This window comes from Dipodomys spectabilis, unplaced genomic scaffold, assembly GCF_019054845.1.
Source record: "Dipodomys spectabilis isolate Male_0828 unplaced genomic scaffold, ASM1905484v1 ptg000120l, whole genome shotgun sequence".
Classification (NCBI taxonomy): Eukaryota; Metazoa; Chordata; class Mammalia; order Rodentia; family Heteromyidae; genus Dipodomys; species Dipodomys spectabilis.
The window spans coordinates 4,280,896-4,295,873 of NW_024870797.1; the positions used below are offsets into that span (position 1 = coordinate 4,280,896).

A 14,978-nucleotide genomic window follows, 5' to 3' on the forward strand; every position below is an offset into this window, starting at 1 on the left:
TTTTATTTTCCTATAGGAGTGCAAACTTTAAATCAATATATTTCGAAGAGATTACAATTTCTAACTTTTTGCATGAGTCTGTTAAATGAAATTACAAATAGGAGCTAAATGAGTTTTATAGTAATATACATACCTGTTAAAAAATAGGATTGAGTCAGCATAATATAATATAGAATGAAGCATTTTCTTCCTTTTGCTAATAATAGTTTTTATGGTTTATGTTCTTATAAAAAAATAATGTATTTTGGCACTGAGGCTTGAATATAAGGCCTCATGTAAGCCTTTTTTAACTCAAGGCCAGTGCTCTAACACTTGAGCTATATTTCTACTTGTGGCTTTTGCTGGTGAATTTCAGATTAAGATTCTCTCTGATTTGTCTGCCATGGTGGGCTTCAAACCATGATTCTCAGAACTCAAGTCTCCTTAGTAGTAAATATCACCGACAGGCATGAGCCTGTCTTTTTTTTCCTCCCTAACTTTTTTAACAAAACTTAGTAAGGATATGAGTTTTAAAATTTGAATGTTATAAGAAATTATTTTGGAATTTAACCTTTAACAAAATATTACATAAAAAGGATTTATATTGTACTAAAAACATTATAAGCCAGGCATGGTGGTTCATGAGAGTACTCAAACTACATGAAAAATACTGATAGAAAATCAAGAGTTAGGGGTCTAACACTAGTCATATGCAAAAGCAGAAGAAAAAAGAAGAAAAAGAAAAGAACTCAACAAAGAAAATTACTGAAAGAGCTAGAGTGGCAGACTGTATTTAATAAGTCCAAGGCCCTGAGGTCAAACCAAATAAGGTAGGAGTGAAGTCTTATACCTATAATTCTGTCTATTCAGGAAGCTGAGTAGATCTAAGAATTGCAGTTCCAAGCAAACCTAGACAAACAAATCCATGTGACTGTTCTCTCCAATTAAGCATCAAAAAGCCTAAAATGGAGTTGTGGTTCAAATGGTAGAAGACCATCCTCTAGTGCAAACGATATGGATAGTACTCTCACCAAGTTCAATTCCTCACAATGGTGCATGCGCATGCCCACATGCATGCATGCATACACACACACACACACACACACACACACACACACATACACACACACACAGAACTGGGGTGTACTGAATTTCTGGAACTGATGGCAAATCCTTGAAGAGGATAATGAAATTATTCCCTTTTTTCTTTCTCACCTTAGTTGCTAGTCAAAAGATTAACAGCATATTCCTACCATATACATGTACTCAGAAGGTACTACAAAAGGCCAAACAAAGCTTTTGGACCTATCATAGACTGAAACATCCAAAATTAAAAGGCAAAATAAAGTTTTTCTCTCTAAGGTATTTGATAGAGCAGCAGAAAGCAAGCAAACACTGATAAATTTCCCACTTCCCACTCAAATAACCAATTCTTTTAGTTTACAACAGTAACATACCATTGCTTCTATATCCCTGTATACATAAGACCAGTATAATTTTCATTTGTTAATAGTTTTATTCATAGACATTTTAGCAAGCCAATTTTCTTACATTGGGTTTGTAAAGTGGCTACAAGAATATGGAAGAATATATTGAAATGTCAATAAACTATGATATAACTATAATATTTATAAAATTCTCATGAAATTATAAAACTATAATCCTCTTACTACTGGTGAACATGCCCAAATGAACAATAAAAAAATTTAACTATGAAAATATAAAAGATAAACAGCTTAATTAAAATGAACAACCAGACACTGAACACATGAAAGAATTGCTCATATCTTTAGCATGGGAAAGTACATATCCCAAATCACAATGATTTATCATTTAAAACCCGGAAAAAGAGCTATATGCAGAAAAGAGATTTAGTTATAAAGGAAAATTAATGTAATTAACTGAAATTGAAAATTAATATGAGATGTAATCGTATAAATGTCAACAGGTTGAGGGAGGAAATAGGAGTTTTGTGGTTTGTGAACAAGGTAAAAATAGATGGCACAGGTAGATCACACCTATAATCCTAGCTACTTAGGCGGCTGATATCCAAAGATCACAGTTCAAAGCCAGACTGGGCAGGAAAGCCTGTGAGACTCTTATCTAACACCAGAAAACTAGAAGTGGCCTTTAGTTCAATGTAGTAGAGCACTATCCTTGAGCAAAAAGAGCTTAGAGAAGGTGCCCAACAACAGCAACACACAGACAAAAGACTGACACCTATTTAGAAAACTATACAACACACTTTACCACATCATAATATAGAAATCTATATAACCATTGATTATTTTTTGAAAAAGCCTCTGATAATAAATACCAAAGATGCCAAAGAGAAAGTGGGTACTGTGACCTAGTGCTAGCCTTGAGCAAAAGAGTTCAGAAACAGTCCTAAGATCTGAGTTTAAGGCCCATGAACAGCAAGAGAAAAAATAAGATTTCACAGAAAGTTTTAGTCACTAACATTAACAGCTAAAAACAGTAAAAATAGATGAACTCATGAGTAAATAGCATAAAACCTCAATGTAATTCAGTAAAAAAATATGGAAGTTTGGAAAACTACACAAACCAGACAAGATGTCTGAGAAAAATCTTCTAAATATTATTGTTGGAAGTAAGTAAAAGGAAGATAATTTTTTATATTGTATGAAATAAAAAAATACTGAGAAAGAAAGAAATACAGTTCAATGAGGTCATAAATAAAACAAAATCAGAGTGCTATCAGAATAAAATTGTAAAATAAAGGTTAGAGCTTCACTTCTAAATTTTGTCCTCCTACCAAATCCAAGAGGGAACTACCTAAAGTCAAGATTAAATGTCAGGACAAAAGTTGTGATGGATTGAAATCAAGCACTAAGAAAATTATTAGTAAAGGCCCAAGTCTGTAGGCATACAAAATTTCCTGGAATTCGGGCAGAGAGTCTGTCTTAGTGGAAGAATGCTTGAGTATAATGTGTGAAGCCCTAGGTTCAATATCTCAGAACCACATAAACAGAAAAAGCTAGAAGTGGCTCAAGTGATAGAGTGCCAGCCTTGAGCACAGAAAGGCTAAGGGACAATGCCTAGGACCAGAGTTCAAGCCCCAGGAATGGGAAAACTGAATTCATGGTTCTTCAGTGGAAAATGTAAGTGTAAACAGATAACCTGGCTGATACCTAAAAAGAGCACCGACTCTTATTTCATCTAGAAACCATTTAAAACAATGATTAAGTTAATTGTAACAGATAACTTGTATACAGAATGGAGTTGGGATTTGTGGTGCTTTTTTTATACAGTACGTCTGCATTCCAATCAACAAAATAAAGAAACTGACAACCCATAACATGCTTCCAGAAACAAGGTCAATGTGACTTGAGGTACAAATCCCTAGTCATGATCATCACTACACTATGAGGGCTGCATTCCCTAGACCACAGTAAGGGCTGAAGGCAACCTCAAATGATTCAAGCTTAGGTTGAACTGGTAATAGTAACAAGGGTCACAAGCTTTGTAACTATAATAAATAGTCTAAATAAATTGCCAGGACTTGATTTCTTTGCTGTTGTTGTTGTTTTAATTGGTCATAGGGTTTGAACTCTGGGCCTGGGTGCTGTCCCTGAGCTCTTCAGCTCAAGGTTAGTGCTCTACCACTTGAGCCACAGAACCACTTCCAGTTTTCTGGTGGTTTATTGGAGTCTCAGGGTCTTTCCTGCTTGGGCTGGCTTTGAACTAGGGTCCTCAGATCTCAGCCTCCTGAGTGGCTAGAATTTCAGGAGTGAGCCACTAGCGCCAGCTCCAGGACTTGATTTCTAAACAATGAATATGTATGACTATCTAACATATCATAAATAAAATGACATTCATAGAGAAGATCAGGCACATAAAAGAAAATATAGAAAATTAATAGATTGTAATGTCTTAAAAAACTAAAAAATCTGAAAAAACAAGAAGGAGCATCAATAGCAGATTTGATTGAGCAGTCAAAGAAACCAATGAACTAGAACACAACTATTTAAAAGCCATACAGTAAGCGAAACAATACAATGGAAAGAATGAAGAAATCTTTGAGTTATTGTTTAGGCCACTGTAGTTCAAAGGGATTAAAGAATGACAAAGTTTAGTAAGTGCATTCAATGAAAAATAACCAAAAAGGTTCCAAATCTGCAAATCAACTGGTCATCAGGAAAGACTCAAAGCAAAAGACTATGAAAAAATGTATTTGAATTTATTAAAGTTCAAATACAAAAAAAAAAAAAAAAGATCAGATGGGTTTATATAGTTCACATATGTAAGACTAGCAACTAAAAAGGTAGAGAATGGGAGAACCATAGTTCAAAGCCAGTTGAGGTATAAAAGTTGACAAGGTTGGGCTGGGAAGGTGGCTCAGTGGTAGAGTGCTTGCCTTGCATGCATGAGGCCCTGGGTTTGATTCTTCAGCATCACATAAGCAAAAAAAGCCAGAAGTGGGGCTGTGGCTCAAGTGGTAGAGTGCTAGCCTTGAGCTGAAGCGCTGAGGACTGTGCCAGGCCCAGAGTCCAGGCCCCATGACTGACCAAAAAAAAAAAAAGTTAACAAGGTTGTCAGGGACTAGTGATCCAAACATTCCACACATATAATCCTAGTTATGCAGGAGGTAGACATCTGAGGATTTTGGTTTAAAGCCAAGACCAGGCAGGAAAGTCTGTGAGATTCTTTCGTATAATTAACCACCAAAACGCCATTAATAGAGCTGTGGCATAAGTAGTAGAAAGCTAGCCTTGCTAAATCTTACTGCCTAGGCCCTGAGTTCAGAACTGACACTCCCAACCTCCCCACCCACACACACCATACACATACATGCATACATACACAACAAGACTACACCTTGAAAATAATCAGAAATAGAAAATAAAAACAAAAACACAAATGAAATCTAGAGGGTTAGAAGTGTAGCTCAAGAGACAGGATGCTAGCCTAACAAACATGAGGCACCTAGTACTACCAAAAATGAATAAAAGAGATAATATGAGAATTTCAATATGCCTGAATGTAATTTTTTGCAAATTAATGCAAAGGGAAGACTAAAACTTTTTTAGCAAAAAATATTCAATCATTTATCAATGGTAATATTTTTTCAACAATTTATGTTCTTGATGTGTTACCAGAAGTAAAAGGGGTTGAACTCATGGCTTTGCTCTAGTTAGGCAATTTCTCTACCAGAAAGGTCATAATCCAACCCTTTTTATAATCTTTTTTTTTCCCAGAGACATGTACTCACACTTTTGCCAAAGGATTTCAATTAACAAAAAGTAGAGTGTAAGCATATTTATTTATTTATTTATGGGTTTTCTGCTCTGTTCCGTTCAGCTCTCACTTTTCTTAATGTCTCTTTTAAATTCCAAAACCATTCAGTTTGGGTTGCTATATCTTTGTGTCTTTTTTATTTTTTTTTTTGAGTGTCCTGGTTTTGAACTCAGGGTCCAACTGCCATACCCAAAATTTTTCACTCAAGACTAGCTTAAGCCACAGGTTCACTTCCAGCTTTTTAGTGATAAGATAGACAAATGTGTCATAAATTTTCCTGCCTGGGCTGGCTTTGAACCTTAACCTTCCTGAGTAGCTAGTATTACAAGTGTGAACCACCAGAATGCAACTTCTATTATCCTTTTTTACTTTTTGTGTTTTGATCTTTTCTTTTTTAGCAATGGAGATAAAACTAACGACAGTGGGCTTGCTATACAACAGCCCTGTACTTTCTTTTGAAGTCAGATATCATACTTATTATTGTTGTTTTCTGGGGTGCATTGACAGTAGGGTCTTCTGTAGCTCCATGTAAATTCTATGATAAAAAAAAAACACCAATGAAGAATATCATTGGTTTTCTCAGAGTAATTGCACTGAATCTGTAGGTTGCTTTGAGTACCATTGACATTTTACAATAGTATTAATACATGCAACCAATAAATATCTAGTATATTTGCCTTTACTTGTATTTTTTTCTTAGGTATTTTTCATTTCTTACTTTAGTTTGTCAGTAGAAGGGCTTGAACTCATTGCTTCAAGCATTCAGCTTTCTTTCCTTTGGTTGGCATTCAAAGATTTGAAACATCCCTCCAGCCTGCCCTTTTGCTGGTTAATTGGGAGATAGAATTCCATAAACTTTTCTATCTGAGCTGTTTCAAATCTCATCCTCCAGGTATCAGCATAAGCCAGCAGTGTATGGTTTCTAATTATTTCTTAAGATCTACTATAGAGAAATGGTGCAGAGGAAAGCTACTAGGGTTTTTGCATGAAGTTTTTCTTTTTTTCTTCTTAGGAGTATTAGGATTTGCAATTAGTTGTTTTTAATCTAGTGATAGATTCTACTGATTCTACCATTAGAGCCACTTTTCCAGTTTTTCATTCCCCCTTCCCTTTCCTTCCATCTTCATCTTCTTTTTGTGTGTGTGCTCATCCTGGGGCTTAACCTAGGACCTGGGCAAAGTCCTTGAGCTTTTGTTTTCAAGGATAACACTGTACCACAAAAGCCACAGGTCTATTTCCAACTTTTGGTGTTCATTAGATTTAAGAATCTCACAAGACTTTTCTGCCCATGGCTTTGAAACTCTTCCGATCTCAGCCTTTTGAATAGATAGAATTACAGGTTTGAGCCACTGACTCCTGGCTTCCAGCCCATTTTCCTTTTTTTTTACATTATTTATTATATTTTGTCCTGAATTGGCCTCAGATCTTGATCCTCCTATAATTGTCAAATATCTATAATTCTCTGTCAAACACTGTAATCCTCACAGTGTTTTTTGTTGTTTTGTTTTGTTTTGTTTTGATGTGGTTGTAGGGCCTGAACTCTGGACCTAGGTGCTGTCCCTCAGCTCTTCAGCTCAAGGCTAGCGCTCTACCACTTGAGCTACAGTGCCACTCCGACTTCTTTCTTTTTGCTTATGTGGTGCTGAGGAATTGAACCACGGCCTCAGGCATTCAAAGCAAGTGCTCTACCACTGAGCCATCTTCCCAGCCCTCTCACAATGTTTTATAGTGATTATCTGAAATAAATTTTTCTTGTCTAAATGACTGGAATTACAGATGTGAGGAATGGTGTCTGGCTGAGTAATGAAAAACAAAAATGAAACTATTTAAAAACTATACACAGGATACACATACAAAAAATGTCCCACTTAACAAAAATGTTTTTCATGCCTGTAATCCTACCTACTCAGGAAGCTGAGTTCTGAGGATCAGTGCAGGCAGAAAAGTCTATGAGACTCTTATCTCTAATTAACCACCAGAAAACTGGAAGTGGAGCTTTAGCTCAAGCTCTAAGTGGTAAAGGGTTCACCTTGAGTGAAAAGAACAGCCAGTGCCCATGCCCTAAGTTCAAGCACCATGACTGACAAAAAATAGAAAAAGAACATGCTGAAACTGGCTGCCAGTGGTTCTTAACCTGTAACCCTACCTATACAGGAGGCTGAGATCTGAAGATCATGGTTCAGAGCCATCCTGGGCAAGAAAATCCCCTAAGATTTTTCTCCCCACTTAATCAACAAAAAGCCTGAACTGGAACTGTGGCTAAAAGTGCTAGAGCCCTAGCCTTAAGCATGAAAGATCTAGGACAGTATCTAGGCCTCGATTTCAAGGTAAAAAACAACCAGACATACAATCACATTCATAATAACCTCTATTCTATTAAGAATGCCTAAATTTTTTCTTTCATGTGATTGTTTCTAACACATTTATAAGATTATTTCTTTGTTCCTTTGTATGTCCCTCCCCCACAGTATAACCCGTGCTTTCACTGTATTTGATGTCGGTATAATTTGTGGAGGGGAAGGGGAAAAACAAATCGTTAAAATAGGGATACAGGTGGACCTATTGCAACAATGAGATATACAAGTCGTTATGTTGAAAACGAACTTTACAACTTTGGTTGGGGGGGGCATGATTAAGGGGAGGGAGGATGGGAAGGGGAAACAAGGGAAGAGGCTACAATGCTTGATAAGAAATGTACTCATTATCTTGCCCATGTAATTGTAACCCCTCTGTAGTATTTTCACAAAAAAAAAAAAAAAAAAAAAAAAAGAATGCCTAAATGTAAACCAAGACTTTTAGGATGTAAGCTATAAATGAAAAGACTCTATCAAGGAGAGAAAACTTTTTTTATCCCAATGTAAATTTGGATATTTCTAACACAATCCAATTGTATCTATACAGACAGATGTCAAAAGACAAGAAAAATATATACAGAAGATTTACATGTGTGAAGAGTTACTAAAATAGTTAAGAGTACCATTCAGGGAGTAAAACTATGTAAATTCTATCATACAATGAAGAGATATTGGGTAAACTACAACTGTATTTCTAAATAAAAGATTAACAATCTGAAAAATCTCTCATATATGATTATAGCCAGAAGACATTTTAGAAAGGCAATATTGGGGATGGGAAGGTGGCTCAGTGGTAGAGCTCTTGCCTTTCATGAATGAGACCCTGGGTTCGATTCCTCAGCACCACATAAGCAGAAAAAGCCAGAAGTGGTGCTGTGGCTCAAGTGGTAGAACACTAGCCTTGAGCTGAGAGTTGAGGGACAGTGCCTAGGCCCAGAGTTCAGGCTCCATGACTGACAAAAAGAAAAAGAAAAGGCAATATTATAGAAACAAACAAAAAAATCAGTAGATGACAGAGGTTCAGGTGGAGCTGAGAGGAAATTTGATTTGACACTGTCATGCTTTAGTTAATAATCAGTGTCATCTCACCATTATAAGAAATGTACTACACAAATACAAGGTGTTAATAAGGGAATGAAATGTCTATATTTCCCCTTAATTATAAACATTGAACAGCTCTGAAAAGTACAGTCCATCAATTACTAACCATTTTAAAAGAAAGTCCTATGTCTTCCAGTAAGTGACATCTTTCATTGAAGTCTCACATTTTGTCTTTCCCTTTATACAACCTATCACCTATTCACATTTTAACAGACAAATCTATTTTCTGAATTGTTAAATTTTGACTCTTCTGAAGTACTTGGGTATCCACAGTTCCTGTCATATTTTATTGTAATTCTTGATTCTGTTTTAACTTCCCCCTACACACATTGGACCTATTAAAGATGAAAGGTCACCTAAAAAACCATGATAGCTTAGTCTGGCCTAACTTAAATTACCAGTTGGTCAAGATATCTAAAGCTTATTTTATCACAAAGAAGATATCACAAAACTTATTTTATAATAAAAAGTTGAGCTCTGTAATTTATGGAACACAGTACTCAAAAAGAACGGCTGCACGGGACTGGAGAAACAATTTGGCATTTGTAGACATGATGAGATGCAAAACCAGAGAATAGGATAGTTAAAAAATGGTAACAACATAAAACATGGTAGTATAGGATGTTTAATACTAATACATTATGGCTATGTCAGACTGCAAACAACTGCTACTGTCATATATTTCAAGAGAGTTTATATTTTAACTAGCCCATATAAACACCACAAAAAAAAATCAGTATCTAAATTCAAACCTCAAGCTTCAAGTAGAAACTAATCAACTAGTAAACTAAACTAGCAGACACTAATCCATATTGCTTTTAAAAGTCATTGAGTCGGTGGCAGGGAGGGATATGGGAAGGGATACGGAAAGGGAAACAAAGGAGGAGGCAACATGCTTGATAAGAAATGTACTCGTTATCTTGCCCATAATTGTAACCCCTCTGTAAGGTATTTTCACAATAAAATTAATTAACTAATTAATTAATTTTTTAAAAAGTCACTGAGTCAAATTTCTAAGAGAAATGTTCTATTTTGATGCCTAAACGTAATTCCAGGAATTATAAGTCTCCTAAGTTTTTTTCATCTTTTCCCTTTATTTCTATACTATGTAATAAAATGTACAAACTTCCAGTTGGTAAATAAACAAAAACATAGAAACAGAATGAATTATAAAATAGCAATGATTATGTAACATGTATGGTTTTCCTATCATTATGAATTAAAGATAGTGCTTATATATAAAACCATTCCTTAAATTATTATCTCTTCTTCTCAAAATGTATATCAGGTAAATAAAGGTAAAGCATTGTGTAAGGGCCAATAAAATAGCTAGTCTTTCTTTTACCTGAGCAGAATTAGAAAGTTGTTTTCTCAATGGCTCTCTTGTACTGCTGGTCTGGTTTTTGCAGATATGAGGTAGATTAAGTATGTTTTGCTGCAAGTAAGGCACATATCCATTACTTCTACTTCTGTTTATATAAATATTGCCCACCAAATAGTGTTTGTAATTCTTACAATTTGTGATGTGGTGAAAGGAATGCAGCCTACAGAAAAATTTACATTAGACAAAAGGCTTTTCCATACAAAAAAAGAGAAGTAAAACTAAGTTGACAGATGCTAGGTATTCTGGTCAGAGAAACATGTGGTTTCTAGCTACAGATTTGTAGTCAGTCGAGTCAGATATTGGCCCATTAAAAATTCCAGTAGTTTGTACTTGAGCAACTCTTGTCTGTCTCAATTTTAAAAGCAAAAAGAAATCTACTTGTGTGATTTTGAAACTGTTTAATTAAAACATCACTAATTTTATTATAACATCTAATTTCTCTAGCTAAAAACTACAAAAAACATTTTCAGTTTTAAATGTAGTGCCTGAATAAAAAAGGATGTTTTCCTTAATGCTCAACAAAAGCAGCTGATATGGATTATGAATCTGAAATTTATAGTTTTTTTTCTATCATGAAATAGTAAATTGACATATGCTTATGCCAAACAACCATTCAAATTGAGAAAGTGGTTAATGTTAAGACACAAAAAAGAGAGAACAAAAAGGAATACAAAAGAAAAATACTATGTAAATGTATAATAAAATACTAATACTTGTCCTAAAGAAAGTTATGATTATTTTTCCTTAAAAAAATCTTTTACTCATCAATATTTAAGGTTCAAATATGTAAATTCTACAGAATATACAAACACTGTAAGCATTACAAACTCTACAATGATACATGAAAAAAAAAGTCCATAGGTGAATAGATTTTAGAAAGAAAAAGATTTTATGCATACTTGTTGCTGCATTAAGGCAAACTGACTTTCCAGCTGGTCCAGCATCAGTCTCTGTGTTGGATTTAAATTATCTTTATTTGCACGCAGATGTTCCAACTGCTAGAAGAAGGAAAATTTAATCTAAAAATGAAGATCCCATAGGCACTTCTCAGAGAAATGTCTATAAACTCATAAACACTATATGACATAAGATAGTAATTCCTCTACCAGATGTCAGTGTCTCAACCTGTAATCCTAGCTACTTTGAGATCTGAGGACTGTGGTTTGAAGCCAGCCTACTCAAGAAAGCCCACAAGGTATCTCCAATTAACCACTAGAAAACTGGAAGTGGAACTCTGGCTCCAAGTGGTAGAGCACTAGCCTTGAGCAAAAGAAGTCAGGGACAGTGCCTAGGCCCTAAGTCCATAGCTAACAAAAAAATAAAAATAAATAAATAAAATAAAATACTGATATCTACCTAATAGTTAATACTTAATGAAGTCTAAGTTAGGTAGTAAAAACAAGGCAATCATCCTGAAAAAAAATTATTTTGTTTTTAGGAAAATGTTTTAAGAGAAATCAAATTTCAAAGAGAAAATTCCTTAAATGATGTATGATTTTAAAACACGTGGAAAACCATGCTTTGTAATAAAAGCATTTGAAAAGACTTAAATGAACTATAGTGAGACATTACTGAAATGAAAATGTACCCTTAGAACTATAAATGGAACACTATATGGTGACAAAAGAAGTAATTATTGACAGGAAAAAATCCTTAACATATATTTTATTTATGTCAATCATCAGTCTTGAACTAAGGCTGTCCCAAACGTTTTTTTATTCCAGGCTATTGTTCTACTACTTTAAGTGGCAGCTCTACATCCAGTTTTTAAGTGGTTATTTGGAGATGAGAGTCTCAGACTTCACTGCCTGACCTGGCTTCAAATTGTAATTCTCAGATCTTAAGCCTTCTGAGTGGCTAGGATTGCAGGTGTGAGCCACCAGTGTCCAGTTCCAAATACATTTTTAAGAAACATTTTTTTTTTTTTGCCAGTTGTGGGGCCTGAACTCAGGAGCCTGGGTGCTGTCCCTCAGCTCTTCAGCTCAAGGCTAGCACCATATCACTTGAACCACAGCACCACTTTTGGCTTTTTCTGCTTATGTGATGCTGAGGAATCAAACCCAGAGCCTGGTGCACTCTACCACTGAGCCACCTTCCCAGCCCTGGGGCAAGATCTTAAATATAGATGTATAGATAGATTTTTGCTTACATTTCTATTTTCATAAAAAATAATCTGTAAAATTTGTATTTCTTAAATATATTTAAAATTTTTATCTTTTTTCCTTTTTGGCCAATAGTGGGGCTTGAACTCGGGGCATGAGCAGTACTCCTAATCTTGAGTCTTTTATTCTACCATCCATTTAATATTTCTCTCCATAACTACTCAAATAGAGTACAACTCTATAACAGGGGTAGGTTCATTTTATCTACATAAGTATTAAATTTAATAGCCCTAACTTTTGCTTAGAAATCATTTTACAACAATGTTTCATACCTGTAGTTTTTGTGGTGTCCAACACTGTGTATGAATTTGTTGCTCTACTGGATTATATGAAACAGTTTGTCCACTATTCCAGTAATCAGAACCATTCTAAGAAAAATTCAGTTTAAAATTAGGATTATGTATAAAACCTAACTCTTATGTTTAGTGTTTAGTATAATGCTAAAAGATTAGTATCTGAAAAATTTGCATACTTAAAGTACTTATTATACTGAATTTTCTTGAACTTAGTCCAAAATGTGCAATAAATTTGCAAACCTATAAACTTATGGGAAAAAGCCACTATTTAAGACATGTATCAAACAACTAGAAGGACTGTCCAATATATCCAATAATCAATTTATTTCCTTGTTACCAGAATGTTTAAAAATAGGTTAAAATTGTGAAATGAATAAAATGATTGATAAACACAACTTTTCCCTACTGTCTATACATAAAATCATGCAACTACTACATGAAACAAATACTACTTCATTTTCTATTTATGCTTTATGAAGGGCTAGAACTTCATTTTTATTGGAATTTTCCCTAACATATGTTTATGTATACATGAAGTAGGCAAGCCTTCCACTTAATTAGAGGTAATCAAGTGACAAGCATTTCTGTAAAATTGGCGATTAACTGAGTTATAACAGGAGTTTCATAAACCTTACAAGTAAAAAAAAATTATGGTTCTATACATTTTTAATTCATATTTTCAAATTTCAAAATGCTATAGCCATGAACTTTCAAAAGTTCAGTGAAAATAAGAAGTAAATTATCAGTGCAGAAATGTGTACCTTTTTAAAGAAAAAATTGTTTCAAATTCACTAAGTGTTTGATGAGGAATATTTCCAATAAATAAGATATATTAAAATTTTTAATTGGTATTCAAGTTTCTTCCTGTAAAAGAAGGAATTCATTTTGATTTAATATGCCTCTGTGACTAATTTTGAAATATTTATTTTTTTAAATAAAAAGATTTTACATTTTAAAGAAGCTAATTCTACATCTGGTTAAACAATACAGTTTGAACTACTATCAATAAAAAGTCCTTAAAGCTGGGTACTACAGAAGATAACCCAACTTCTCACCTGCTGTGTTGTGTTCATGGCACCCTGCCTGGAGGTAAGCTCTGCGGGAATTGGTAGGCTCCATGCCTCCTCAATACTAGGAAGTAATTTAGTTTTATTCTGTAGACTACTTTGTGGAAGGTTACAGAACTGAGCCTAGGAAAAATTATGTAAAAAGCAAATTTAACACAAGCCTATTTAGTAAGAGTATGTCACTAAATCTTCTGTAATGTTATAAATATTTAATTTTAGTAGGAATGATTTTAAATCTGGAAGTTCAGAAAGATGCCAAATATAAAGCTATGATCCGTTTTTCAGACTTCTCTTATATATATTTCTTATGAAACTTCAAGTAAGAGAAAAAAGTAGTGTTGTGTTCTTTTCTTGGAATACTATGACAACTTTAAGTATATAGCACACATAAAAGGATGTTAACGCATGTAATGTAGAGCATATAAATTAATATGTATAAACAAAATACATGTGTAAAAAACATATTTCAAATACCACATCTCACTTAAAATGAAAAGTAAAATAATATGAAAATATTAAGAATATGGAAACAAGCTAACACCAAAAAATGCATAAAGTTTCCACTTTTCCTGCTACATGTTCTAAAGGGAAATCTGTATCTTTTAAAATACATTATTTAAAATACTTACCTGTAAAAACTTAATTCTTGCTGCAAGTGTAGAAGTATTACTACAACTTTGCTTCTAGTTGCATTTAAGTAACATTTAATGGCATCTCCTGGTTGGCTGCAAGACTCATAAAGAGTGCCCAAGTCCATCCAGGCTACTGCGTGCCCATGGTCCAACTGTACAGCACAAATATAAGCCTGTAAGGCATCCATAGGCTGATTCTGCTGTTGATAGAGGACTCTAGAAAAATAATGAGAAAATTTTCAAAAATTGTTTAGATTGATAAAAACTGCAAAGTATGCTTTCCAATGATCCAGTGCATCAATTAAATTATTACTTTGTGCACTGGTAGCTCATACCTCTAATCCTAACTACTCAGGAGGCTGAGATCTGAAGATAAAATTCAAACTCAGTCAGGACAGAAAAGTCTATGAGACGCTTATCTTCAATTTGCCACCAAAAGGCCAAAAGTAGAGTTGTGGCCCAAGTGTAGAGCACTAGCCTTGAATGGAAAAGCTCAGGGATATGCCTAGGTTTTGAGGTCAAGGCCCACATTGGTACATTAGAGAGAACAATAATAAGCTATTACTTCTATGAGTATAACCTTACCCTATTGAACACCAGGTATCTGCACTTGCTTCTGATTTATCAATGGATTGCCTGTAAGATATAAAGGCATCTTGAACTTTCCCAATACTTGAGTAACACCTACAAAGGAAAAACATACATATGAATAAGTAAAATTATAATTGCCAATACAATATTGGG

At 34.3% G+C, this 14,978-nt stretch overlaps 1 protein-coding gene across 1 annotated transcript in view; it reads right to left on the reverse strand.

The window, feature by feature from the left end:
* Positions 1 to 14,935, reverse strand: part of LOC122115540 (lysine-specific demethylase 6A-like) — a 43,539-nt gene extending 28,604 nt beyond the window's left edge. Inside the window, 10 exon segments of the mRNA XM_042689025.1 lie at positions 10,039 to 10,190; positions 10,193 to 10,262; positions 10,265 to 10,344; positions 10,347 to 10,433; positions 10,976 to 11,075; positions 12,512 to 12,607; positions 13,591 to 13,725; positions 14,232 to 14,278; positions 14,281 to 14,450; positions 14,820 to 14,935. Of these exon segments, the coding sequence (XP_042544959.1) occupies positions 10,039 to 10,190; positions 10,193 to 10,262; positions 10,265 to 10,344; positions 10,347 to 10,433; positions 10,976 to 11,075; positions 12,512 to 12,607; positions 13,591 to 13,725; positions 14,232 to 14,278; positions 14,281 to 14,450; positions 14,820 to 14,935 (1,053 nt within the window).
* Positions 14,936 to 14,978: the final 43 nt, after the last annotated feature.